At 47.9% G+C, this 26,737-nt stretch overlaps 3 protein-coding genes across 4 annotated transcripts; 1 reads left to right on the plus strand and 2 right to left on the minus strand.

The window, feature by feature from the left end:
* The first annotated feature begins 186 nt into the window (after positions 1 to 186).
* On the plus strand, positions 187 to 18,293 carry SLC35A4 (solute carrier family 35 member A4). Of its 2 annotated transcripts, XR_016392776.1 has the most exons (2): positions 187 to 1,334; positions 15,250 to 18,293. XR_016392776.1 is itself a non-coding variant. In XM_022588977.3 (1 exon), the coding sequence occupies exon 1, from the start codon at positions 192 to 194 to the stop codon at positions 1,164 to 1,166; it is 975 nt and encodes a 324-aa protein (XP_022444685.1). In that variant the 5' UTR covers positions 187 to 191; the 3' UTR covers positions 1,167 to 2,113. The 2 variants fall into 2 exon arrangements, 1 of the variants encoding a protein (XP_022444685.1); XM_022588977.3 differs by lacking the exon at positions 15,250 to 18,293 and having other exon boundaries at positions 187 to 2,113.
* LOC111182354 (uncharacterized) lies at positions 1,465 to 15,323 on the minus strand. Its single transcript, XM_089908577.1, has 15 exons — positions 14,428 to 15,323; positions 13,949 to 14,259; positions 13,817 to 13,864; positions 13,553 to 13,672; positions 12,888 to 12,965; positions 12,481 to 12,563; positions 11,862 to 11,948; positions 11,664 to 11,787; positions 6,693 to 6,977; positions 6,537 to 6,620; positions 5,388 to 5,439; positions 5,245 to 5,315; positions 4,644 to 4,808; positions 3,336 to 3,494; positions 1,465 to 3,257 (listed from the first exon to the last, which is right to left on the minus strand). Exons 4-15 carry the CDS (start codon positions 13,634 to 13,636, stop codon positions 3,012 to 3,014), a joined length of 1,518 nt encoding a protein of 505 aa, XP_089764703.1. The 5' UTR covers positions 13,637 to 13,672; positions 13,817 to 13,864; positions 13,949 to 14,259; positions 14,428 to 15,323; the 3' UTR covers positions 1,465 to 3,011.
* Positions 18,294 to 22,904: 4,611 nt separating the features above from the next.
* CD14 (CD14 molecule) lies at positions 22,905 to 26,157 on the minus strand. The gene is made up of 2 exons (XM_022588980.2): positions 25,671 to 26,157; positions 22,905 to 25,581 (listed from the first exon to the last, which is right to left on the minus strand). The coding sequence occupies exons 1-2, from the start codon at positions 25,671 to 25,673 to the stop codon at positions 24,466 to 24,468; spliced, it is 1,119 nt and encodes a 372-aa protein (XP_022444688.1). The 5' UTR covers positions 25,674 to 26,157; the 3' UTR covers positions 22,905 to 24,465.
* Positions 26,158 to 26,737: the final 580 nt, after the last annotated feature.

Raw genomic sequence — 26,737 nt, forward strand, 5'->3', positions numbered from 1 at the left:
AGCCCCTTCCTCTTCTAGCCCTTATTGTGGAGTTTGCAGCTGACTCTTGATTCTCAGTATTCTCTCTGGCGATGTACCAAGGCTCCTCTCCCCTCGGAGCCAGCTCCATAACTTGATTTTCCCAGAACGTGTCACAATCCCCACTGACCCCCCTTGCTAGCTACACAGGCCACCCAGGGTCTAGTTTGGGCATGAGTGTAGAGGACGGGGGTGTGCCAGGCCTGGGCCATCCCAGGCAGGCCCGCTGGACCCTGATGCTACTCCTGTCCACTGCCATGTACGGAGCCCATGCCCCATTGCTGGCACTGTGCCACGTGGATGGCCGTGTGCCCTTCCGACCGTCTTCGGCTGTATTGCTGACTGAACTGACCAAGCTGCTGCTGTGCGCCTTCTCCCTCCTGGTGGGCTGGCAAGCGTGGCCCCAGCAGACCCCACCCTGGCGCCAGGCCGCCCCGTTCGCACTATCAGCCCTGCTCTACGGCGCCAGCAACAACCTGGTGATCTACCTTCAACGTTACATGGACCCCAGCACCTACCAGGTGCTGAGCAATCTCAAGATTGGAAGCACAGCCCTGTTCTACTGCCTCTGCCTCCGACACCGCCTCTCTGCACGCCAGGGCTTAGCACTGCTGCTGCTCATTGCAGCAGGAGCCTGCTATGCAGCTGGTGGCCTGCAGGACCCTGGGAACACCCTTCCTGGGCCCCCTTCTGCAGCTGCTGCAGGCCCCATGCCCCTGCATATCAGTCCACTGGGACTGCTGCTTCTCATCCTGTACTGCCTCATCTCAGGCTTGTCTTCCGTGTACACAGAGCTGCTCATGAAGCGACAGCGGCTGCCCCTGGCACTTCAGAACCTCTTCCTCTACACTTTTGGTGTGCTCCTGAACCTAGGTCTGCATGCAGGTGGCGGCCCCGGCCCAGGCCTCCTGGAGGGTTTCTCAGGATGGGCAGCACTTGTAGTGCTGAGCCAGGCACTAAATGGGCTGCTCATGTCAGCTGTCATGAAGCACGGCAGCAGCATCACACGCCTCTTCGTTGTGTCCTGCTCGCTAGTGGTCAACGCTGTGCTCTCAGCAGCCCTGCTGCAGCTTCAGCTCACAGCTGCCTTCTTCCTGGCCACGCTGCTCATTGGCCTGGCTGTGCGCCTGTACTATGGCAGTCGCTAGCCCCTCACCACCTCCACCCTGATTCCTGACCTGTAGATTGGGCGCCACCATCGGAGGCGCCACCATCGGAGCCACCTCCCAGTGCTGACCCCTCCCCTCAGCAGCCCTATAACAAGTGCCTTGCGAGAAAAGCTGGGGAAGTGCGAGCAGCCATGTCAGTTCCTGGAGGTAGGTGGATGGAGGGTTGAGCCTGGGAGACTTGAAGCCTGGGTTTGGTTAAGGAAACTCTTACACCCCCAGAAGTTCTTTCTGACTAAGGAATTAGGGGAGCATCAGTTCATGGGCCTGAGAAATGATACCGTGCCTGATGGGAGGAGGTGCCCTGCCTCAACCTGCATGAATGCAGTTTCTTAAAGTGGGGTGTGGGCAGCAGTTGGCTTTCCTTGCCTACTGTGGTCACCCCAGCAGACCCACTGCCCCCAGGCCTGGTGCTGGCTGCTCCAGCCCAGCCATGGTGCATGACTCCCCCATAACATGCTCACCCCCCCCCCACTGTCATGTAGGAAAGCCCAGTTGCTGCAGATTATACGCCCATCACCCAGGCCTCTGCCATGCTCCCCTAGCTGCAGCAGCACCTGGAAATAATGCCCCCGCTCTCTCCTTATCCCGCCTTTGTTCTGGAAACCTCAGAGAGGACTGGGGTTTGACTCATCTCAGGGATGTTGTCCCTGGGCCCTGGCTTAAGCCTACACTCCTGACCTCTCTGCTCACTCTTAAGGGCTCTCTCATAGCCCACTGCCCCCTCTATAGCTTCTAGGAGGTACCATCTTTCCCACTCTGAGTCCTGCCCTTTCCTAGCAGTGTCCCGGCTCCCAACAGCCTAGGGAAACTCTACACAGAGTGACCTGGGACCAGGCACAGGGAAACTTGTATAGCTCAATCAGTGTCTGTATTAGCAATAAGGTCTTAATAAAGTGCTCTGGGGTATAGGTGGTTCCTACAGTTGGCCATAATTGTCCTGTGTCTTCTGTGTTGCATAGCTCCTCTCAAACATAATTTCATTCCTCTGGTGCCCTGAGTATCTTAATCCTGGGGTGACTTATTGACTAAGAGAAGAGGCTGTTTTCTCCCAGCTGTTGCTAACAGCATTGTTTCCTTTGAGAATTCCATGGAGCCGAGACTATTTTCTGTCACGGAGCTTTGGAAGTTTCTCTGAAGCATAAAACTTGGGCCCTGGAGAATTTGGAAGGAGTCTTGGGAATAGAAAGTGTTGGGCCCAGCAAGGCAAACTGTAGACTGTAGGCTAGAGAGCTCTTAGGACTCAAGGTGGTCTCGTTTCTCATCTCCTCTGGATCCCTCACTGATATTCCTGCCTGTCGTCTCTTCTCATGACCAGAGGAATGTCAGGCCCTGCTCCCGTGGTAGAATACCTGGTAAGCTTGTGGGGAAAAAAAAAAAAAGAGAAATCCCAGTCCTGCTGAAGTAGAATCTTAGGGAGTGAGGTTTGGGAATTTTTTTTCTTTATTTTTTTTTTTTTCTTTTCAGTAAGCTTCCTAGGTGATTCTGATGCACACTGCAACTTGTGAACTACTATTTCTGGCAGTGTAGAGCTATAGCCAACCAGGCTTGAGTTTTAATTCTGGCTCTGTCAGCTATTGGCTGACTGTCCTTGAACAATTACTTAACCTCTCTTAGCTTTAGTTGGCTTATCTCTGAAATGGGGGGGTGCGGTGTCAGATGATACCTACTACTATAAAGGGGACTGGAAATGACCAAATCAAATAAGGGATGTTAGTGTGCTCAGCAGGTACTGGCACAATGAGACCTAGTTAGTGGTGTTATTAATTATCCATAATGAAGGTTAGCTTGGCTGTTGTGTCCCAACTGCTCTCCCTTCTAGGACCTTTACGAATGAGGAGAGAGGAGACTGCCCCTGAAGGATTCCTGATCCCCACATTTCTCCTCAGGGCGGGGATCCAGCATGCCTGCGCCCAGCCTAGTCTGCTGAAGTCGCTGGCTCTGGGCTTGGAGCTCCTGGTTCTGCGTGGCCAGGTTGATGGTGTCTTGCAGGATGCCAGCCAGCAGGCTGCGATAGTGATGCTCTGTGGCCATGGCCTGTTCCTCCCACAGCCCCCGCCAGGCTCGGAATACCTGTGCACAGATTCAGAGATCCCCATCAGTCAGCCAGCCTTGGAACCAATTCAAGGCCTGCCCTCTGTCCTCACTGACCTGCAGCACGTGGCACGTCCAAGCCCGGGCAGCCTGCACGTGCAGGTCATAGAGGGCTGTCAGGTCCTGCTCCGCAGTGTCCCGTTCTGCCCGAAGGGCCTCCAGCTGGAGTCTCAGCCCTGTCCACTCCCGGTGCCATCTCTGCCTCTCCTCGGAAACCTTCAGTGATAATACGTACCGTTTGTTGAGCGCAACCTGTGTGCCAGGCTCTGCTCTACTTACTTTATATTATTATTTCGTTTAATGATAACCTTTGAGGTAATTGCTATTTTACAGATTTGGAAACAGTGGGTCAGAGAAGTGACCTAACTTGACCAAATTCACATGGCTAGTGAGGGACATAACTGAGATGACACATGCATTTCAATAGTTCACCGTCATCCTTGGGGTAAAGTCCAAATCCAGAGGCGTGGCACACGGTCTCTTTATCCTTGACTCTGACCATGCACCTGCCAGGCTCCAGCCAGATGGACAGTTTGCAACACCCAGAACCTACTTTGCCATTGCTTCCATTTGGACTTTTGCTCATACAGGATTCTCTCCTAAGAGCATGTCTCCCACCTTCCCCTGATCCGACTTCTGTGCACACAAGTTTTGTTTCTTGTTTAAACAAGATCTGTTTACTTAGTGCCTCCATGTGATGAGCACAAACTGCCCTGTGGATCTGAGTCTAGTGAATTTCTCTGGCTAATTTGTTTGTCCTTAAAGTCTCAGGTTAGATGTCATCTTCTCTCCACTCCAGCCTGGGCCAGGTACACCTGTTTGTTCCCACAAGTCACTAGCTCCCTCATTTACAGCACTTAGCACTGAGAATTGCATCATCTATCCCCCACAAAGCTGTGAGGGCCATGAGAGAGGTTGTGGTCCAGTCTGCTGTGATTGATGCTAGATCCCAGCACAGTACCTGGCCAGGTTAAAAGGAGCCTCAAGGGACTTCCCTGCTGGTCCAGTGGTAAAGAATCCGCCTTGCAATGCAGGGGATGCAGGTTTGATCCCTGGTCTGGGAACTAAGATCCTACATGCTGCGGCACAATTAAGCCCACGTGCCACAACTACTGAGCTCATGTGCCTCAACTAGAGAGCCTGCGTGCCGCAAACTACAGAGCCCACGTGCCCTGGAGCCCCCACGCCACAAATAGAGAAGAGAAAAACTCACACACCACAACTAGAGAGAAGCCCAAGTGCCACAACGAAAGATCCCACATGCCTCAACGAAGATCCCCTGTGCCACAACTAAGACCTGACTCAGCAAAAAAAAAAAAAAAAAAAAAAGTAGGAGCCTCAAGTCCCCTACTTGACCTTCCTCACCTCTTCAGCCACCAGGCCTTTGACGTGGACCCCTGCCACCACTTCTTCCTCCTGTTGCAAATGCTTCAGTTCCTCTTGGATCCAAATTTGGTGCTGTTCTCGCAGTCTCTGCCTCTGGGCCTGAGCCAGGAAGAACTGCAGGGCCACATCCGGGGCCTGCTGGGCCTAGGTGGCATCATTCTAGGCTCAGCCAGAAGCCCATGTGTGTACACAGCCTTGGGACACAGGGCCCAACTTTTCCAACAGACCGCCATTACCAGGGCAGCTCCTAGAATTACATCCAGGAGACTAGCTGGCCTGAAAGAGCCTGTGGCCTGGACAGAGACTCAGAGGCCGTGAGGGAAGAGGAGAGGTATTGATTCTGCCAGTAGGTGCCATGGAGGCCCTAGGGACCCCATGCCCCTAAACCAACCCAGTAGGAAAACAGCCCCTTCCCATGCCCCTCCTTGAGGGATACAGTAACCCTTCAGGCCCTTTATTTGCCTAAAGCTCCATATTTCTCCCTGATGTTAGGGCAAGGTAAGCAGGACACATATTATCAGGACTCTGCGACTCTACTCCCCAACAGCTTCCAGTTGTTCTGGGGTACATGAGGTGTTACCTGTTCCTCAGAGTCCCTGAGAGGGTGCATTTGGTGGAGATCAGGTCCTATAGATGCTGTTCTTCCTGCCACTGGAGGAAAATGCAGTTAAGCACACCAAAGGTGGAGAAGACCTCCAGCTCCACCCCAAGCACCAGCCTCACCTTGAGGCTCTTCCTGGAGGCCTGGGCTGGGGCTTGCTGTTGAATCTGTGACCTGCTGAGAATATATTACGAATGAGAATTCTATTACCTTTTCTCCCAGGACAGTGTTGGTTTTGAAATCAGATCAGGGTCCCAGCCCCTCCTTTTCTTAGCTGTTTGACCTCAGGCAGGTGGATAGTCTTCTGAGTCTCCATTTTCTCATCCATAAAATGGAGCTGATAAAAGTTGTAGAGAGCATGAAATGAGATAAGGCACCCAAAGCACTTAGCAGTGGCCAGCCCTGTTCAATAACTTGGAGTTTACAGGCCTAATTCCCAAGGCCCAGGGCTGTAAAAACAAGTTATAAGTAATTAAGAAAATGAAAGCACCAGGAGAAGCTGGACAGGGGCGACCTTCCAGCCACCCTGTGACAAATCATGGAAGACAGCGCCCCTTCTGCATAAGGGAGGACATGCATCCTAAGGGGATGAAAGAGTGCCGTACTGAGTCTAAGGACTTGGATGTCTTTGCACCTCTGCTGCCTTTGATTATCCTAGTGACCCTGGGATACTCACATCACTTCTCAGAGCTTCAGTTTGCTGAAGCAATGCTGGGAGCAATGTTGTCTTCCCTGTTTAAAGTAAATTGTGGCTTCCCCTTGACCTTCCAGACAAACTGCAAACATCTCAATTGATTTACAAAGACCTGCATGACCAGGCCCCTACTTCAGTCTTCAATCCTTCCCTCTGGACTTTCTTCCTCAAACTCTATCCTCCAGCAAATTGAGCTGCTTGCAGTCTCCCAAAGAGATCAAGAACTCGCTTACCTCTGACACTTCTCCTGTTATTTTTTCTGCCTGGAATGTTCTTCATTCATCTTTGCTAGCCATCTCCTTCAGGTTTCAACTTCCTGCATGAAGTCTTCCTTCCCTCTCTCGCCAAGACTAACTTAGATACCCACATAGAGCCCTTTGGATAAGCTCTTCAGAGCACTGATCATGGTGTTCATTGTTTCTTTCCAGAGGATTATAAAAAGGCACATAGTGGTCAATAAATGTTCGGGAATCAATACATTAATGAAGGAAGGGAGAGCCCCCTCACAGTGCTCTGTAAACAGAAAAAGGAGGCAGGCATCAATAGGCCTCCCAAGAGTTTGGATGGGAAGACGTACCTGTGGTTCTGGGAGCCCCATAGCCTCAGTTTTGACTGTTTTGAGCATCCAGCTTCCTGAGCGCTGGCTCCAGGCTTTTACCACCTGTGGAGAGGGGATTCTGGGTGGGCTCTGGCCATTGCTGGCCCAGGCACCCACAGACCTCACCTTGCTCACCTGCAACTCCCGCAGTGCCTTGCCCAGCTGGCCGAGCCCACTATCTGTCAGGGCGTCCCCAAGGAGGCCTGAACGCAGGCTCTTCAGGCCAGCCCGCCGGGCCCGGGCCTCTTCTACTGCATCCCAGAGGGTGGGCCTCACCTGTCTCACCTTCATCCTCCTTTCTGCGGCCCCCAACAGAGCAGCCTGGAGCAAGCTCAGGGAGCTGCCTAGGAAGGGGAGACACAGAGTGAATCCCTCCTTCCTCTGAACTCCAAAGCACACTGCCTGTAAAACTTTTAATTTCTATTAACAGTACTATTCATAAAAATAGCTAACACCTGGGCTTCCCTGGTCGCACATTGGTTGGGAATCCGCCTGCCAATGCAGGAGACACGGGTTCAAGCCCTAGTCCGGGAAGATCCCACATGCCGCGGAGCAACTAAGCCCGCGTGCCACAACTACTGAGCCTGCGCTCTGGAGCCTGTGAGCCACAACTACTGAAGCCCACATGCCTAGAGCCTGTGCTCCGCAACAAGAGAAGCCACCTCAATAAGAAGCCTGCACACCGCAACGAAGAGTAGCCCCCGCTCGCCGCAACTACAGAAAGCCCACGTGCAGCAACAAAGACCCAACTCAGCCAAAAATTAGTTAATTAATTTTAAAAAAAAATAGCTAACACCTGTCCGGCATTTTCCATGTGTTCGACGGTACTGTGCTAAGGCTTTTCATGGATTGTCTCTTTTTAGCTACACAATACTCCAGTGAGGCAGCAACCCTAATTTACCCTGTCTCCCTCCACATTTTCCAGATGAGGCAACTGAACCTCAGGGAGGTCAAGCAACTTCCTGGTGAGTGGCAGAACTGAAACTCAAGCCCAGTTCTGTCTGACACTAAAGCCTGTGCCCTTAGTCACGATCCCAAACTGGCCTATACGTAAACACCCTTCCTTCCCTCCCTGCTTTGTCCTTGAGAGTGTGAAGTGCCCAGACTTATCTTCCTCATTCCACAGGGCCTGATGTAGGCTGTGGTCTGGGAATATGTTGGCCAAATGAATGTGTTTGTTGCTTCTGAAGACAGAGGGCCAGACTTTTACTTTTCTTTTTTTTTTTTTGGCTACGTTGGGTCTTTGTTGCTGCATGTGGTCTTTCTCTAGTCGCGGCGAGCCGGGGCTACTCTTTGTTGTGGTGTGCGGGCTTCTCATTGCAGTGGTTTCTCTTGTTGCGGAGCACAGGCTCTGGGTGTGTGGGTTTCAGTAGCTGTGGCTCACGGGCTCTAGAGCGCAGGCTCAGTAGTTGTGGCGCACGGGCTTACTTGCTCCGCAGCATGTGGGATCTTCCCGGACCAGGGCTTGAACCCATGTCTCCTGCATTGGCAGGCGGATTCTTAACCACTGTGCCACCAGGGAAGCCCCACAGACTTTTTTTTTTACTCTTTTATTAGTGGAAAACTTCAAACATATACAAAGTCTAGGAATTTCATCTACTTATCACCTTATCAGCTTCAACAAATATCAACTCATGGTCATTCTTGTTTGATCTATACCCTCCACTTGACCTCCCCCAAATTTCTGACATATCATTTCACAGAGGCCTGATCTTTAATGAGTGTGTGAAAATAGGAAAGTACCTTCCCTTCTCTGATCCTCCCTTTCCTCGTCTATAAATTAAACCTGCCTCCCTTCCCTCGCCCGTAGATTCGACCTGCCTCATGGCATTGTGGTAAGAATCAAAGGTTTTAGTCAGTGTAAAAATGCTTGGTAAACTGTTGAAGCCCTCTGAAAGGGTGAGGGGTTGCTTTTACTATTGGCCTTACCTTTCCAGACGGTGAGAGCCTGGCAATTCTGGGACCTTTCTGAATCCTGGCCGTCCCAGAGGCTCAGGCTCTCTCTCGGCTCGCTAGGGTTGGGGCTGCCGCTGGTTGGGTGAGAGGGGGGCCAGGCCTAAGGCCAGATCCTAGAGCTTCCCAAAGAAACCCACGTCCTCCCCCAGGCCACCTTGAGGGTCCAGGCGAAGAAGAAGGCCACTGTAGTTGTTTCCTTCCAGGAGACATGAGACAATCCAGGGCAGAGAGCCCTCCACCTCCTCACCAACAACCTTACCAGCCAACACCTGCAGCAAGGGACAGTCTCTGCCAGAGGGAGGGATGGAGGAAGAAAAGAGATGTCCACCGGTAGATGCAGAAAGAAACTGGCCCAAATCACACTCTGATGGAAAGATTGACTGTTTCCAGTCACTTTTGTGTACCACCAGACAGATTTGCAACCTTGTATAGATCTTTATTTTATTTTATATTTGATTACTTTTAAAATTACACAAATAATACATTCTCATAGTAAAAACAATTTAATTTTATATCTGACAAGAGACTTGTATCCAGAATATATAAAGAGCTCCTACACCTCAATAATAAAAATACAGCCCAATTGTAAAATGGCAAAGCAAGGTGACATCAACAAAAATGGCAGAGTAGGGAACTCTGGGAGTCTGTCCCTTCCCAGAAACATCTGGCAAAAAAAAAATGGTCAGAATCAACCTTACTGGAACTCTGGGAGATAGTCAAAGGTTGACAGCAATCAAGTGAATGTTTAACCAGGAGAAAGGCAGCTAAAATATGGTAAGAGATCTTTGTGGTGTTTTTAACTTACCCTAGCCCCAACCTTCTCCCCAGCACAGCCCACATTTCTGGTGGGGGTACCTGGTTCTGAAAGGAGCAGAGTAGATCTTGTTCCCAGGGAACTGTGTTTGTCTGTTTTGATTGTCTGGGGTTTCCCACAAAGGACTGACAAAAGCTGCCTCCCTTTGTCTCACTTACCTTGGAATTCTCTTGGAACAGAGGAGCTATGCCAGAGGACAGTCCCCCAAAGCATTGAGAGATGAAAGAACAAGCAAAAATAACAGTTGGGGCAAACAATAGACACATGGAAAGACAGGGAGAAAAGGTGGGGAGTGAAATTTTGGAGGAATAAGGATTTTGAAAGGTTCCCACGTGTACTAGGGTACCTAGAAAGCCACACATATGTCCAGGGCAGTATGTGTGGTCAGAAGAGACCTGAGAAGACCAAAGGCTTTCACCTCTGTCTGAATTAGGGCTCAGTGCAAGCATCAGGTGAGGCTAAGGCAGAGCTGTAAATGGTCTTGCTAAGCATTTAAGGAGTGACCCAACACAGAGCCAGTCTGTAGAAACCTGGAGAATTTTTTTCTTCCTTTCTCCCTTTTTTTCCCTTTTCCTCCTCCCTGCCTCCTCCTTCTTCTCCTTCCTCTCTCCTCATTCCCTTTCCCCTACCTGTCCTCCTCCTCCTTTTTCTCCTTTTCCTTTCTTTTTTTTTTGGGGGGGGCGCATTCTCGGGGGTTAGGGAATTCTATGTCAGGTCATTGGCTAATCACTGAGATAATAGAATGAAGACTTCAGTGACTGCAAGGAATACAGTCTTTGCAAAAATTGTTTGGAAAAGTAAGCAAATGGATGGCTGATGCTCACAACAAGCAACAAGGCAAACCCTGGAGAGGAGGGAGAATCCAGCTTTCAGAGTTACCAGATTATCATATCCAGAGTGTCAGAGCACTAAGGAAAAAGAATGGAGACTTAAGAGACCAACACAATAAAGAATATAGTCTTTACAAAAAATACTCAAATTGACCAGTTTCCAACAAAAAATTATTAGGCATGCAAATAAGAAAGTATGGCTCAGGACTTCCCTGGTGGTCCAGTGGCTAAGACTCTGCACTCTCAATGCAGGGGGCCTTGGTTCGATCCCTGGTCAGGGAACTAGATCCCACATGCCTCAACTAAGACCTGGCACAGCCAGATAGATAAATAAATTTTTTTTAATTAAAAAAAAAGAAAGTATGCCTCACTCACAGGAAAAAAGAAAAAGAAATTAATAAAAACTGTCCTTGAGGAAACCAGACGCTGGATTCAGTAGACAAAGACTTTAAATCAACTGTCTTAGATGTTTTCAGAAAACTAAATCAAGAAAATGATGTCTCACCAAGGCTGGCTCCTCTGTCAACTCCCAGTTCCCTCTTTCCCACCCAACTTCTAGCTTCACTGCTATCTTGGGAATTTTCCTAAAAATTTTGTGGTGGGAGAAGGGGAATAAAGATAAAGAAAAAAAAAAAAAGAAAATGATGTCTCAGTGACTGTCAATAGAACAATAGAAATTATAAAAAGGAACCAAGTAGAAATATGGGAGCTGAAAAGTACAATAACTGAAATTAAAAATTCACTAGAGGGTAGATTTGAGTAGGCACAAGAATCTCAACAAACCTGAAGATAGGTCAAATAAAATTATCCAGTCTGAGGAGCAGAAAGAAAAAAGAATGAAGGAAAATGAGCCTAAGAGACCTGTGGGCTGCCATCAAGTGTACAAACATATGCATAATGGGAGCCCCAGAGGGAGAAGAGAAAGAGAAAAGGACAGAAAGAATATTTGAAGAAATAATGCTCAAAAAGTCCCCCAAACTTATGAAAGGCATGAATCTACACATCCAAGAAGCTCAACAAATTCCAAGGAGGGTATACTCAAAGAGATCTACACCAGGACAGATTATAATCAAACTGTCAAAATCCAAAGTCAAAGAAAGAATCTTGAAAACAAGAGAGAAGCAGCTTATTATGCACAAGGGATCTTCAGTAAGATTAAAAACCAATTTTTCATCAGAAACTATGGAGGCCAGAAGGCAGTGGGATAACACAGTTAAAGTGTTGAAAGAAAAAAAAAACAAAAAACCAAACCTGTCAACTAAGATTTCTGTATCTGGCAAGACTATCCTTCAGAAATGTAAGAGAAAGTAAGGTATGCCCAGATAAACAAAAATTGAGGGAGTTCATTGCTAGTAGACCTGCCTTACAAGAAATACTAAAGGGAGCAAATCCTTCAGCATGTCAGAGATGAGGAAAGGAGGAGACTCTGATGCTGCCCTGGGCCTCTACATCCATATTTCAGCCACCTACCCAAGCCTTCCCCAAAGCTGTTAAAAGGCTCCATCAAACTTTCAGGGCTCCTGGAAGCTGCAGGATCCGCAAGGCTCCTCGCCACATGCCCTGGGTCCCAGGCCCCTCAGGAGGGTCAGGCCATGGGCAGGACATGGTGACAGTGAGCAGAGAGCAGGCACTGTGGAGGAGATCAAAGGATCAGGCCAAATGGCTAGGGGGTGGGGGTGGGTGAAGGCACCCGCCTGTCCTCACCTGTCTTCACCACCTGCAGCCTGCAAGTACAGCTCTGAGGCAGCTCTTGAGTCAGACACCTCCACTTCACTGGCATTTTCTACCACCCTGGAGGAAGGGAAGGCTGATCTCAGCTCCTAAGCACAAGGGTTCTGTCCAGCCCCCCAGAATCTCTGCATGGGGAGCCCATGGGGGCCCAAGAGCCTATAAGAATCATCCCCAAGACTCCAAGCTCAATATATCCCCTAAAAGCCTCTCATCTTCATGATCTTATTTTTTCTCCTATCATCTGCCCAGTGAGGGAAACAGGATAGTTGGGATTGCTCCCATTTTATAGATGGAGAAACTGAAGTTCTGCTCGGTGAGATGCTCAGATCACCCGGGATGGTAATGACTGAGTTGAAGAGGTGTAAGTGGATGGGGTGGTGAGAAGAGCGAGAGGTTATGGAGATATGGGATGAAGGGAAGACGGTGAGAGGGAGTCCTGGGGGCAAACGCAAAACCTGTAAGCATGACCCCAAGTTCATAACTTCCCTTCCCTGGAGTGGCAGTGGGGAGAAGCCTCCAACGGCTTGGTTTGGGGTGTCAGCCCTGACTTAAGACAAGCTCCCTCAGACCCCGTTGGGCTCTGGACACTCACAAGCCCAGAGGGGACACATCCAGCGCTGACAGGTTCTCTGACCCTGGAGCAAGCAGGTCCCGACTCCTCCCACTGGTGCTGAGCTGCGATCACACAAGCACAACATCTGTTAACAAACCGAACCTTTCCCCAGCCTTTGGCTCATGTGATCCTCCCGCTGGGGCCCTGTGAACCAAGCAGGGCACCAAAATTCAGCCATCTCAGGCAGGAAAAAGGAGACCCCAGCAAGGCAAGCCGACAGTGGTGCGGAGGATGAACGGGAAGAGGGGGAACCAATGAGAGACTAGCTGTAGGTGTTTGGACGGGCAAGAGATCCAAACTCTTCAGGCAGTCCCTGAGCCTTGGGCTCTTTTGCAGCATCAACATGGCCTTGGCTCCCCGGGTCTCCCCTCCCCCCAGGGCCTCACCTGCACCAGGCTAAGTGTACTAAGCACGGCATCAGAGCCCCTGAGGGGCAGAGCTTCTTCAAACAGCATCTGCATCAGCTAAAGAGAAGGGTGAGTGAGGATTGAGAAAGGATTAACCTGTTTTTCAACATTTCCTGGGGGCAAGGAAATTATTTCTATGCCTGGCCCTGTGCTAGGTGCTATGGACTTGGTGGCCAGGACAAAAATAGCCCCCGGCCTTGTGGTTCACAGCGAGCCAGATAGGTGAGCAGACATTTTCAGTGGGACCTCCTGTTCGCTAGGGTAGGGGCTCATGACAAGGTTTTGAGGCAACTATTTTAGTTTGGGGGCACTTTGCTGAAGCCTAAAAACAAAATGTTTATTATCATTATTAGTATTACTAAGAACAGTGAAAAGTAGACTTCCCTGAGTACTTGATCTTTGCACACCACCCCTCCTTGACCCTCACCTCATGGACCCCAGCCTCCCACCTTCCCTGACCTCTCAATAGCTTCGTGATTGATGCTGGAAAGACATCCTGTATGGACCACAGGGTGCTATAGGAACCCCAAGGAGGGGCACCTAGTCCAGCTAGGGTGGGGAGGGGAAAGTTCTCGAAGGTCTCCTTGAGGAGCCAACACTTGAGTCTCATAACAACTATGAGTGGTGCATCCTCTGGGACTCACCTGAGGCACAAGCCGGGGTGCCTCTGTTTCTCGACCCCGAAGCAGCAGGGCCACACTGTACCCTCGGCCCACCGAGCCCAGCATGTACTGGACTCTTGTTAGCAACTCCTGCTCCGCCTCCTGCAGGGAGACAGAGGCACATCTCCGACTCAGGTGCCTGCCCAGCCTGCCCTGACCAGAGAGCTTGGGAAGCACTCAGCACTCCAGGATCAAGGGTCCTGAGTGCTCTGACCCTCCTCCCATCGCCCTACCAGACCCCCCTACCTGAGGAGCATCAGAACCCAGGACTCTGTCAAAGGTGATGCATTGTTCCTGTGAGCAAAACTGGAGTCAACAGTGTCACTCCCATCTTCCCTGGACTTACCCACACCCCATCACAGCCCATCCCATCTCTACCTGACTCTCCAGAATCCCACGCTGACACAGGCGGATGCTCTTGGGCCCCTCCAGGAGGAGCGTGGGGCAACAGGTCTCCTCGGGGCCTGAGACAGGTGGGCTTCATATCAACTCTCATGGGGGAAACTGAAGTCTCAGGACTCCTGAGTCCTGCCTTCAACGTTTGCCTCAGTTTCCTAATGTGAGATGGCCTCGCCCTCCCCCTCTCCCAAGAGGCTCTCCCAGGCTGTGTTACCTCTGAGATGAATGTGTGGAGGCTTCTTACCAGATCTTCTCCTTCGCTCTACTTCCACCACCACGGCCAGCCTGGTCTGTGGGTTGTCAGTGAGGACTGAAGGGGCTGAGCTGCCCCGGCCCAAAGCAGCCCCTGTGCTCATCGCCTCTCCGTGCTCCATGGCTTCTGTGCCTCTCAGATTCCCCTCAATAATTCATCTCCCTGATCTGAGGGCTCTGGGTGGGGCCTCTAAACAATAACTTACCATAGGAGGTGACCTCTCTTTTCTGAGTGAGCCAGACTGTTGCATGGAATTTTTCTTTTTTTCCTCTTATGAAAAATTTCAGACATATATAACTGTGGAGAGAAGAGTTTAATGAGCTTCCAGGCACTCAGCTTCAGCAGTTATCAACTTATGGCCGGTCTTATTCCTTCTGTTCCCCCTTCCACCCCAGTGGATTCTTTTTTTTTTTTTTTTTTTTTTTTTGCGGTACGCGGGCCTCTCACTGTTGTGGCCTCTCCCGTTGCGCAGCACAGGCTCCGGACGCGCAAGCTCAGCGGCCATGGCTCACGGGCCCAGCTGCTCTGCGGCATGTGGGATCTTCCCGGACCGGGGCATGAACCCGCGTCCCCTGCATCGGCAGGCGGAGTCTCAACGACTGCGCCACCAGGGAAGCCCCCAGTGGATTCTTTTGAAGCAAATCCCAGACACCTTATATTTCACATATAGCTATTTCAGTATGTATTTATAAAAGATAACTACCTTTTAAAAAAATGACAGCTTTGCTGAGATATAATTCATATACCATACAAGTCACCCACTTAAAGTGTATTATTCAATGGTTTTTAGTACGTTTGCAGATATGTGTAACTCTTACTACGGTTAATTTTAGAACGTTTCCATCACTTTATAAAGAAACTTGCTTTCCTTTACTATAACCTCCCTAACCCCCACCCTATCCTGACCCTTAAACAACCACTCATCTACTCTCTGCCTCTATAGATTTGCCTATTCTGGACATTTCATATAAGTGGACTCACATAATATGTGTTCTTTCTGTGACTGGCTTTTTTCTTGTTTTCCAAGGTTCATCCATGATGTAGCATGTATCAGTACTTCTTTCGTTTCTGTGGCTGAATAATGTTCCATGTAGGATGAAATTACTTCTGTCACCAACTACCCAGAGTTTGGCCAAACTTCACAGGTAAGAGCACAGTTGCAATAAGACTGCTCTAAATTCAGACGCTAGTCTCAAGCTCAGGGGTCCTCACTTTGACTAGCTATCTACACTCCCAGGTATACCCACTACTCCTGCAGCTTCCATAATTTGCTGGAATGACTTACAGAACCCAAAAAAGCATTATAGTTACTGTATCTGACACCAATTCTCTAACACTGACTGGGTGTCCTACATTTCAATCCAATTCTGATACTAACGTCGACTGAAAAAAAAAGCACAACCTGTGAGTTGTGAGTTAAGTTTTATTTGGGGTAAAATTAGGACTATAGTCCAGTAGACAGCATTTCAGATTGCTCTGAGAAGCTGCTCCAAAGAGGTAGCGGGGGAAGTTCAGTATATATGTGATTTTGGTGCAGGGAGAGTACATGCAACGAAGCACATATTTCTTTGCAGGAGGTTTCTGCTAGTCTCGTGAAGGTTACTGCTAGTCACCAGGAGCAGGTGTCACCATGAGGGATGATTTTAGTGCTTTTCTAGGTACAAGGAGATGCAACAATTGGACTCATAAAATTGTCTCCTGAAAATATGTATCTGAAGACCTGTTTTGCCAGTTTTTCCTAGAGCACATAGCGCCTCATTCCTCATCTCCACCCTGAACTCCTTTCAGGGGGTGTTGAAGGTCAGCAGTTGCAGCGGCTCATAATTTGATCCTTGTAGAGGTAGATGGCAAGCGCCAATTTGTAGGTGACACTAACTACTTGGAGTTAGCGCCAGATCCCACAAGTTAAAATGCAAGGTTCTCAGTAAGACCCCTTATTTCAGGTTCCAGCCACAAGTGGGCTCCCCAGGTTACGTGTAGTACTGCCTGACTTGGCTACAGATTCCTGGGTTCCCACAACCAACCCTCAGGTTCAGTAATTCACTAGAATGACTCACAGAACTCGGGAAAGTGCTCTATTTATGATTACCTTTTTTTAATTATAAAGCATGCAAGTGAACAATCAGATGAAGAGTGTTGGAGTCCAGCTCCAACGAGTCCAGGAGTACCTGAGGGAGGAACAGCATCAGCGACGGAGAAAGAACGAGACTGACACTGTCTCTGGAGTCAGGCAGATAGTAGCATGCTTTATTGTTATTCAGCAAGCTTATATATTTTTGGTTTACATAATCAAAACATAATTATCATAATATAGTCTAGCCTTAGGCCTCAAACCCTTGACCACAAGATTTCCTCAAAAGATTACCTTAGAATTGTCTGTAGTTTCTAGATGTGCTATCAAGATATTTCCCCAAGTTCTCATTAGTTGCAGGTTATTTTCTAGTCGTTAAGCCAAGCTATTATGTAAGTCTTTATTACAGAAGTGCAATCTTCGTGTTCTTTCTGCATGGGCAAGTGTTTTGAATAGTGCCTTGAAAATATTTACAATATATCCTACAGTTCCTGTGTTGCTGACTCCACTAGTAGCACTCACAATACCTCCTACACTCCTGTTTATCATCCGGCAATTATTGCCAAAGTATTAACCTTTCTTTATAGTGGACCCAGATAAAACCAAAATCATCAACAAGCCCTTCATAGGGCCACAGTTGTTCAATTGGGGGTGTTTTCCATAGGAACATCCTTATATTTCCAGATTGTGTATTGCGTTCCCAGTTTCCTGGGGCCGGAATAGGTACTTTCCATTTTGTGGTAATAATAGTAGGGGGGTGGGTAGTAGTTTTTCTCATTTTCCTAACCCTGGCTGCAAATCCCCCTAGTGCTATTTCCATATATAAGCTTAACACAACCAAACAAATCAATAGAGATGTAGTCCGCCGTGCTGGCACAGTGCTGCTTTGCAGTCCTGCCTTTGATTGCATCATGACTTTGTCACGGCGCAGGGACTCCAGGATGGCTTCCAACAGAAGAGTTATGTAGGGCAAGGTCTGGAAGGGTCCTGAGTGGCAGGAGCTCCTGTTCCTGTGGAGTGAGGGTATGCCTTCCCAGTACATCAGTGTGTTCACCAACCAGGAAGCTCCCTGAGCCTCATTGTCCAGCATTTTTCGATGAGATTTCATTATGTAGGCATGATTAATTAAATCATAGGCTATGTGATTGAATTCAACTCCAGCCCTTCAATCTGCATGGTTTTTCTTTTTTTGACCGTGCTGCGTGGCATGCAAGATCTTAGTTCCATGGCCAGGGATCAAAACTGTGCCCCCTGCAGTGGAAGCACAGAGTCTTAACGACCCGGACCACCAGGGAAGTCCCTGCATGGTTGTTTATTTCTAGTGAGTAACCTCTTCCATCCTAGAGCTATCTAGGAGCCCTGCCAGAAGTCACCTCATTAGTATAACAGAGAGACTCCTATTGCTCCGGAAATTCCAAAGGTTTTTGAAGCTTTGTGCCAGTAACTGAAGACAAAGACCAGATAAGTTCTTTATTATATCACAAGCCACTCTCTGGTTTTTCACCAAGGATCCCTTATAGCCAAAAGAATCATACCTGTCTGATCATCTACATTTGGTGTACGTCTATATAACAGGTAGAGCAATAGTAACAAGATGAATATGCCTAACATCTGGAGGAATCAGTGTGGGGTAGGCATAGGAGGCCTGTATTTTCCCATACATTTGACTATCAATATTAATACTGTAGTCTTACCAACAATGCCAGTGTTATATCTCGTTGTGTAGCTGTTACATGAAAAATAAGAGTAATTAGTTCAGTCCATCATTATAATTTACGATCAAAACGTCTCCCACGGCAAGGCCACCCAGGTTTGCAGTCTTCTCCTATATCTCATCAGGTTCCAAAGCAAAAGTGGTCTCAGGATTAGATGGTTTCACCCTGAGACATCTGGTATAACTGAACTAAGGGACATACCATCTTTTTCTCTGAGCCTCTTTTGAAGCATTAGTGTAATATTGGATTTCCTTCATTGCATAACCTATTTATTCGTTCCTTCACTCTCAGCTTCTGTTCCTCCTTCTAAAGTTCATACGGATTTCAACAGATGCTGAATAGTCAGAAAAATCTTATAAAAGAAGAACAAAGTTGGAGGACTCACACTTCCTGATTTCAAAACTTATTGTGAAGCTATAGTAACCAAGACACTGTGGTACTGGCATAAGAACAAACATAGAGATCAGTGAGAGAGCAGAGCACTAAGGGTCTAGAAATAAACTCATGTTTCTATGGACAGCTGATTTGACAAGGACATCAAGAACATTCAATGAGGAAAGATTAATCTTTTTAACTAATGGCACTGGGACACCTGGACATCCAGATACCGATGAATGGAGTTGGACCCTTACCTCAGACCATATACAAAAATTAACTCAAATCGATCAATTTCCCAAATTTAAGAGCTAAAACTATACAATTCATAGAAGAAAATACAGAAATTAATCCTCATGGCCTTTAATCTGGCAATGAGTTCTTAGATATGATACCAAAAGCAAGCACAACAGAAGAAAACATGATAAACTGAATTTCATCAAAGTTAAAAACTTTTGTGCATCAAAAGACATTATCAAAAATATGAAAAGACAGCCTACAAAATGGGAGAAAATATTTGCAAATTATATACCTGATGATGATCTACTATCCAGGATATATAGAGAGCTCCTACAACTCAGCAACAAAAAGACAAACAACTCAAGTAAAAAATGAGGGAAAGACTTGAATAGCCATTTCTCCAAAGAACATATACACAGTGCATAAAAAGATGTTCAACGTCATTATACATTAGTGAAATGCAAAAAGACAAACAACAATTAATAACTAGGAAAAAACATTTGAATAGACAGTTCTCCAAAGAAGCTATACAAATGGCCAACAAGCATGTGAAAAGATGCTCAAAATCCTTGGTCATTAAAGAAATGCAAATCTAAAACATAATGAGGTACCACTTCTTACTCACTAGTATGGCTCTAATAAAAAGAAAAAAATGGGCTCTGATTCAGTTCATACACACAACTGAAAATATAAACTTTCAGGGCATGTATTGCTTTTTTTTAGTATACATTTATTTATTTGTTTGTTTTTATTTTTGGCTATGTTGGGTCGTCGTTGCTGTGCACAGGCTTTCTCTAGTTGCAGCGAGCGGGGGCTACTCTTCCTTGTGGTGGGCGGGCTTCTCATTGCAGTGGCTTCTCTTGTTGCAGAGAATGGGCTCTAGGTACACAGGCTTCAGTAGTTGTGGCACGTGGGCTCAGTAGTTGTGGCTTATGGGCTCTAGAGCTCAGGTTCTGTAGTTGTGGTGCCCAGGCTTAGTTGTTCTGTGGCATGTGGGATCTTCCCGGGCCAGGGCTCGAACCCGTGTCCCTTGCATTGGCAGGCGGATTCTTTTTTTTGTTTGTTTTGTTTTGTTTTGTTTTGTTTTGTTTTTGTGGTACGTGGGCCTCTCACTGTTGTGGCCTCCCCCGCTGCAGAGCACAGGCTCCGGACGCTCAGGCCCAGCCGCCATGACTCACGGGCCCAGCCGCTCCGCGGCACGTGGGATCCCCCCAGACCAGGGCACGAACCCGTGTCCCCTGCATCGGCAGGCGGACTCCCAACCACTGCGCCACCAGGGAAGCCCTGGCAGGCGGATTCTTAACCACTGAGCCACCAGGGAAGCCCCAGGGCACGTATTGCTTTAAATGCATAATGTAACTTGCTGCCAGACCAGATGCATTGAAAAAAAAAACAAAACCACCTCCTTTCTATAGCCGTTGAAACAAAGTTTACTGTTCTGTTTTAACAAGTTTGTATTGTATTTTGCATTGACACACATCTGCTTATTTAAAAAATGACATCCTTTTGGCAGTAATCGTTCAGCACAAGTAGGTATTACAGCTTGATGTTTGTGTATTCTAATTCTCAGTGTTCTTTGATTCCAGGTCTTACAGAGCAGTTAAGGCAACTTTAATGGCATTTTTGAAATGTATTGTAAAATAAAAAGAGGTAACGTAATTAAAAAGAAAACCGTTGGTGAGAAAGTGGATAAATAAGGACGCTCATACATTTTTTAAAATTAATTAATGTATTTTTGGCTGCGTTGGGTCTTCGTTGCTGGGCTCTGGCTTTCTCTAGTTGCGGCGAACCGGGGCTACTCTTAATTGTGGAGCATGGGCTTCTCATTGGAGTGGCTTCTCTTGTTGCGGGGCACGGGCTCCAGGCACGTGAGCTTCAGTAATTGTGGCACGGGGGCTCAGTAGTTGTGGCTCGCGGGCTGTAGAGGGCAGGGTTAGCAGTTGTGGCGCACAGGCTTAGTTGCTCCGCGGCATGTGGGATCTTCCCAGACCAGGGCTTGAGCCCGTGTCCACTGCACTGGCAGGCGGATTCTTAACCACTACACCACCAGGGAAGTCCAAACCCTCATCCATTGCTGATGGGAATGTAATATGGTGCAGCCGCTGTGGAAAAGAGTTTGGAAGTTCTTCAAAACATTAAACATATAATTACCATATGATCCAGCAATACTTCTCCTAGGTATATATGCAAAAGAACTGAAAAGAGGTACATAAACAGATTTGTGTACTAAAATGTTCATAGTAGCATCATTCACAATAGCCCAAAACTGTCCATCGATAGATGAATTAATAAACAAAATGTAGTTTATAATACAATGGAGTATCATACAGCCATAAAAAGCAATGAAGTACTGACACATGCTACAACATAGATGAACCTTGAAAACATTATACTAAGTTAAATAAACCAGACACAAATACTGTATGATCCCACTTATATTAAATATCTAGAATAGGCAAATTCATAGAGACAGAAAGTAGATTAGATGTTCCCAGGCTCTAGGGGAAGGGAAATGGAGAGTATTTGCTTAACGGGTACAGAGTTTCTCTTGGGGTGACAAAAAAATTCTGGAAATTGTGGTGATGGTTGCACAATACTGTGAATGTAATTAATACCACTGTAGCTTACACTTAAGAATGGTTAAAATGGCAAACTTTACTATATATATATATATTTTTTTACCAGAATAAAGAGAAAAAATATATATCTTATTCCTATCTGCATACAATCATGCTGTTTCCCTCATCTTAATGAAGATTATCTTATGAACATAACATCAATCATACTCCATGGTGAAAGACAAAACTTTCTAAGATCAGGAACAAGACAGGGATGCCCACTTTTGTCACTTCTATTTAACGTAGTACTGGAGTTCCTAGCCAAAGAAGTTAGGCAGGAAAAAGAAACAAAAGACATCCAAACTGGAAAGGAAGAAGTAAAATTGTCTTTGTTCACAGATGACATGATCTTATATGTAGAAAATCCTGAAGATTCCACACAAAAAAACCTGTTAGAACTGATAAACAAATTCAGCAAAGTTGAGGCATACAAAACCAACAAACAAAATCCAGTGAGTTTTGTAAAAAAATAAACAGAAACCTCAATTAAATAGAGTTGGGAGACCAGAAGGGACTGCTTCATGCCCTGAGACCTTAGCAGAGCCCAACAGGAAGAAGAAAGACGCCTTTTTTACTGGCAAGGAGCCCTCCCACCTTCCTTTTCCTCTATATAAAAGTGTTCTCCTACCTTTGCCATACAGAAACTTGCATGTATTGATAGCTTGCCGTGGTTGCAGACACCTGAATTGCAATTCTCTGCTGATCCCAAAGAAACCTGTCTTTGCAGGAGAACTATCTGGCAGTCTATTTGTTTCAGTTCAGCAGTTTCTATACACTAACAATGAACAGTCTGGAAAGGAAATTAAGAAAACCAATTCCATTTACAATAGCATCAAAAAATAAAATAAAGTACTTAGAAATTAACTGAAGAGATGAAAGACTTACAATGAAAACTACAAAGATTGCTGAAAGAATTAAAGAAGACACAAGTAAATGGAAAATCATCCCATATTCATGGATCGGAAGACAATATTATTAGGATATCAACACTCCCCAAGGCAAGCTACGGATTTAATTAAATCCCTGTCAAAATCTAATGGCATTTTTTGCAGAAATAGAAAAATCCATCCTAAGATTCATATGGAATCTCAAGGGACCCCAAAGAGCCAAAACAATCTTGAAAAAAAGAATAAAATTGGAGATCTCACACTTCCTGATTTCATAACCTATTACAAACCTACGGTAACCACAACAGTGTGGTACTGGCATAAAAACAGATATATGGGGCATCCCTGGTGGCGCAGTGGTTGAGAGTCCGCCTGCTGATGCAGAGGACGCGGGTTCGTGCCCCGGTCCGGGAACATCCCACGTGCCGCAGAGCAGCTGGGCCCGTGAGCCATGGCCGCTGAGCCTGCGCGTCCGGAGCCTGTGCTCCACAACGGAAGAGGCCACAGCAGTGAGAGGCCCGCGTACCGCAAAAATGCCAAAAAAACCCCAGATATATGGACCAATAGAATTGAATAGAGAGCCCAGAAATAAAACCTCACATATATGGTCAAATGATTTTCGACAAGGATGCCAAGACCATTCAATGTCTTTTCAAAAAATGGTATTGGGAAAACTGTCTATCCACATGCAAAAGTGTTGGGAGGCAGAGATATTGAATAATATCCACCGAACTGAGAAAGAACCTTGAGACCAAAAAACAAAGCAGGCAACTCCATAAAGTGCAATTTTGAAGTTTATTGTGCGTACTGACATACAGCCATATTACATAATGCGTATTGTGAACTTACATACAGCTAGGATCCAGAGGCATTCACAGCGGCGCTCTGCGAAGGGGATACCTTGGATTTAAAGGAGCCAAAGTGAAAAACAGAATTTGACTACCAAGTAAGATGCACATCTGCATCCGAGGGAACCGGGGCTTTTTCCTCCTGGGGGGTCTCATGACCATTAACCATCTGTGTCAAAAAAGGCATTCTTCCAGTTTTCATATCACATGAAGGCAAGAGTAAAAGTTGTTAGGAAAGTAATCTGGCTTGGGTGCACTCCTTGTGAGTAGACTAAAGCTCAGTTGTGCAGAAAGGGGAGGGGCAAGACTGTGGGCCTAAGATGGAGGTGACAAAATGGAGTCAGTGTGGTTCAGCCACATAGATTGGCAGTTTATTTAGCTGCCCCTATGACTCTTTGAGCCCATGGTCTGATAACCTGTGTAACTCTCCCATCAATGTTAATTTGCATTCTCCATTCCTATCTGTGTGGTTCTGGACACTGGAGGGAGGCAGGCTGGAGGGCTATGTTTACATGCCTCCTCCCACTCCTCTTGAGGTCCGCCTGGAGGCAGATACCTAGATCTCTGCTGGGTGTGGCTGCCTCCTTGATGTAATGAAGAAGGGACCCTTAGAAGGAACAGTACCTCTTGGCTGCTTGGCTGATGTCCTGGGTCACTGAGATAACGTGGTTCAGAGGACGTATACTATTAATTGCCCTGTGCAGGGGTCTGAGAAGCTGTGAAGGGTCTAAGGTGTTATCCTGTTTGCAAATCAAAGAACGAATATACACACATGTACTAACATAGTCACAAGATCTCTGGTTCAGAGACAGGCTGTTAAATGACAGCATCTTGTATCAGTTCCCCAACCCCAAACTCCCCATTACATGACACAGCGAAAGCCAGTGTACCTGTGTGTGCAGAGGGGCTGTACGCTACAGGAGAGGAACCCTGAAATTCTAAAACTCAGAGCTTATGTAGAACAAGTGGCATAGCTGTCTCTCCTCACTGGGGGTTGGAGGAAAAAAAGAGAGTGAGAATAAGCAAATGGCTCTGGGTTTTATTACCTTGGAAAGGGAGAAGCTGACTCTTGGAAAATGCACCAGAGAGGAAACATTCTGTATCCTCCTAGGCATGTTTACCATTCAAACATCCTTTAACAGGTGCCAGTAATCTGTTCAGAAAGCCCGCATTGGGCAGAAACCCTTGGTTCTGCCACACAGCCCTAGACAGGCGACTTTTCCCTGCCCTTTCTGCCCCTGTAGTTCTTTTCTAAGTAAGGGCAGGTATGGTTTCTAGGGAGTTAGGATGAAGAAAGTTTAAGTATAATGGATTCGCTATCCAGCAATGTGCCCAGTAAATGTCTGTTGAGTGAATGTCACCGACCCGCTGTTTAAGATTTTAATGAAGATGGGGCAGAGGATTGGTTGGTTGAGATGTCCTGACGAGGCTCTCCCAGAGCCAGGACAATCTGAGCCAATTAATTCCTCTCCCCCTTCTCCACTGGGCCTTAGGCAAAGTCCCCGGCTCCCTGAAGCAGTGCCAGGGCTCCTGACACCCCCATGCTCAAGGCGGAACGTGCACAGACTGCGACCACACCAGAGTTCTTCAGGTCTTCTTGGTGCTCGAGGGCTCCAGGGCCCAGAAAGGGATTCCCGTCCAGTGTCAGGTTATTTACCTCGGGCAGCTCGTCTGGCCACGGCGCCCTGCTTAGCCTGTTGCAGCTGAGATCAAGCACGCTGAGCTTGGGCGGCAGTCCTTTAGGCACTTGCTCCAGCCCCGCGAACGACAAGTTGAGAGAGCTCAGTGCGCTGGGCCAGACACACGAGGTAGCGCCCGGGGCGGTGGCGCGCAGCGAGTTGTGGCTGAGGTCTAGTCGGTGGGGTTGCACACTCGCCGCCGCCAGCGCAGCGCACACGCTGCTGAGCGTCTCCATCCCCGCGTTGCGTAGCGCTAGACCTTGGAGGGCCGGGAACTTGTGCGGACAGAGAGCCGCAATCAGCCCGCGCTCGCCGAGTCCAGGATTGTCAGACAGGTCTAGGCTGTTGAGGGCCTGGAAGGTGGGGAGCTGTGGGCAGGCAAAGGCAAGCGAGTGTGCTTGCGCGATGTTCAGTACCCTGAGACCAGGCTTGAGCCACTGCTGCAGTTCGCCGAGCCAGGCACCTCCTGTTGCCCACGACACGTTACGGAGACTGAGGGTGGAGAGCGCAGGCCCAGTGGCTTCCAGAGGCGGCGGCGGCATCGGGCCGGTTACCTCCAGGTCCTCAAACGTCAGTTCCTTGAGCCGGGAGTAACCGAGAGCACGCAGGAGGGCGACCAGAAGCAGAGCAGGAACCTGGGCAGCGCCCAACGTGAGCCGCCGCCAGCGCAGAGCCTTGATCGTGTCAGCGTACCGCTTCGAGTCGGCGTCGGCGCTCTTCAGAAACTGTTCCAGGTTGCGGCCGCCGCCACGGATCTCCACCTCGACAGCAACCATACACTGCATGGCGCTAGACCAGTCAGGCTTCGGATCCGTGAAGTTGCAGACGCAGCGGAAATCTTCTTCGTCCAGCTCGCAGGGCTCTGGTGTGGCCGCAGACACACGTAGCAGTGGCAGCAGGAGCAGCATCAGACAGGGCACGCACACCTGCGAAGACAGCGGAGGTCAGGGCGGATCCTGCCGGTCCCTAAGGTTCCCCGAGTAGCCCTCCTTCGGCCCCAAGAGCATACACTCACCATGGTCGATAGGTCCTCAGAACCTCTGCCTCTCCGCCAGGCTCTGGGATGGGCTGTGGCTTCTTTCCTTTACAGCGGCTCTCGTCGGCTTCCAGGCTCCACAAACTTATTTGTCCTTACCCTCTGGCAGCCTCTGAAAGTTTACGTAACCCTGGGATGTCACTCCGTTCCCTCCTCTTTGAACCCTGCCACTCCCCACATTTCTTCCTCCCAACCACCCCATCCGCTGTCCTAGGAAATTTTGCAGTGAATGATTTTGCCAGGAGAGGAGCCATAACAGGAAGTATCTTGCAAGGTGTCTAGGGCCCTCTGCCTCAGGCAGTGCCCTGATGACTCAGGCGCCCCCAGCCTTGTCTGGGATGGGGAAAGGAAGATCCTCACTGCCTCAGGCCAGGACTCTCACGTCCCCTGCCTATAGCCCAGTGACTCAACCCCGGTAGTTCCTTAATTTTCCCTAGTCTTGGTAATTACTGTTAACCTCCTGTCACCCAAGTCCAACTCCCTGAATATCCTAAGGTATTTAACTGGATATTTTGTGGAAGAGATTGCAAACTTCATCTATTGACTCCAAGGGCTAGAATTAGGTTCAAGAGAAGGAAGTTGGTCTGAGGAATAGCTCACCCCGCCCTCCTTTTTTTTGCTGACTTGTTCTTTAAATTTGTTTATTAAGAAATAATAGCTTTTTTTTTTTTGGCCGCATGACATGTGGCATCTTAGTTCCCCGACCAGGGGTCAAACCCGTGCCCCCTGCATTGGAAGAGCAGAGTCTTAACCACTGGACCGCCAGGGAAGACCCCTCACAATTTTTTAAAGTGATAGCTTTCTTAAAAGTAGAGAAGTCTATGTGTTTAACAGAGACACATTGGCCAAGTCCCTCGCTCTCTTAGTTTCCACTTCCCCACCCTGAAATTTGAGAAATGAGATATTCCTAAATATAATTTTCCCACTTGTACCTAGCTATCTCCTGCCCTTTCCCCAGGACAATTCCTATGCCCTAGGAATGAAAAGCTGGACCTATGTTGAATGAGGATTAATTAGTAACTCAACTGCTTTGTCAAGAAAAAAAA

The sequence above is a fragment of the Delphinapterus leucas genome, chromosome 3 (genome assembly GCF_059928025.1).
Source record: "Delphinapterus leucas isolate spDelLeu-1000000601 "Yukka" chromosome 3, BTC_Dleu_Yukka2, whole genome shotgun sequence".
NCBI classification, from domain to species: Eukaryota; Metazoa; Chordata; class Mammalia; order Artiodactyla; family Monodontidae; genus Delphinapterus; species Delphinapterus leucas.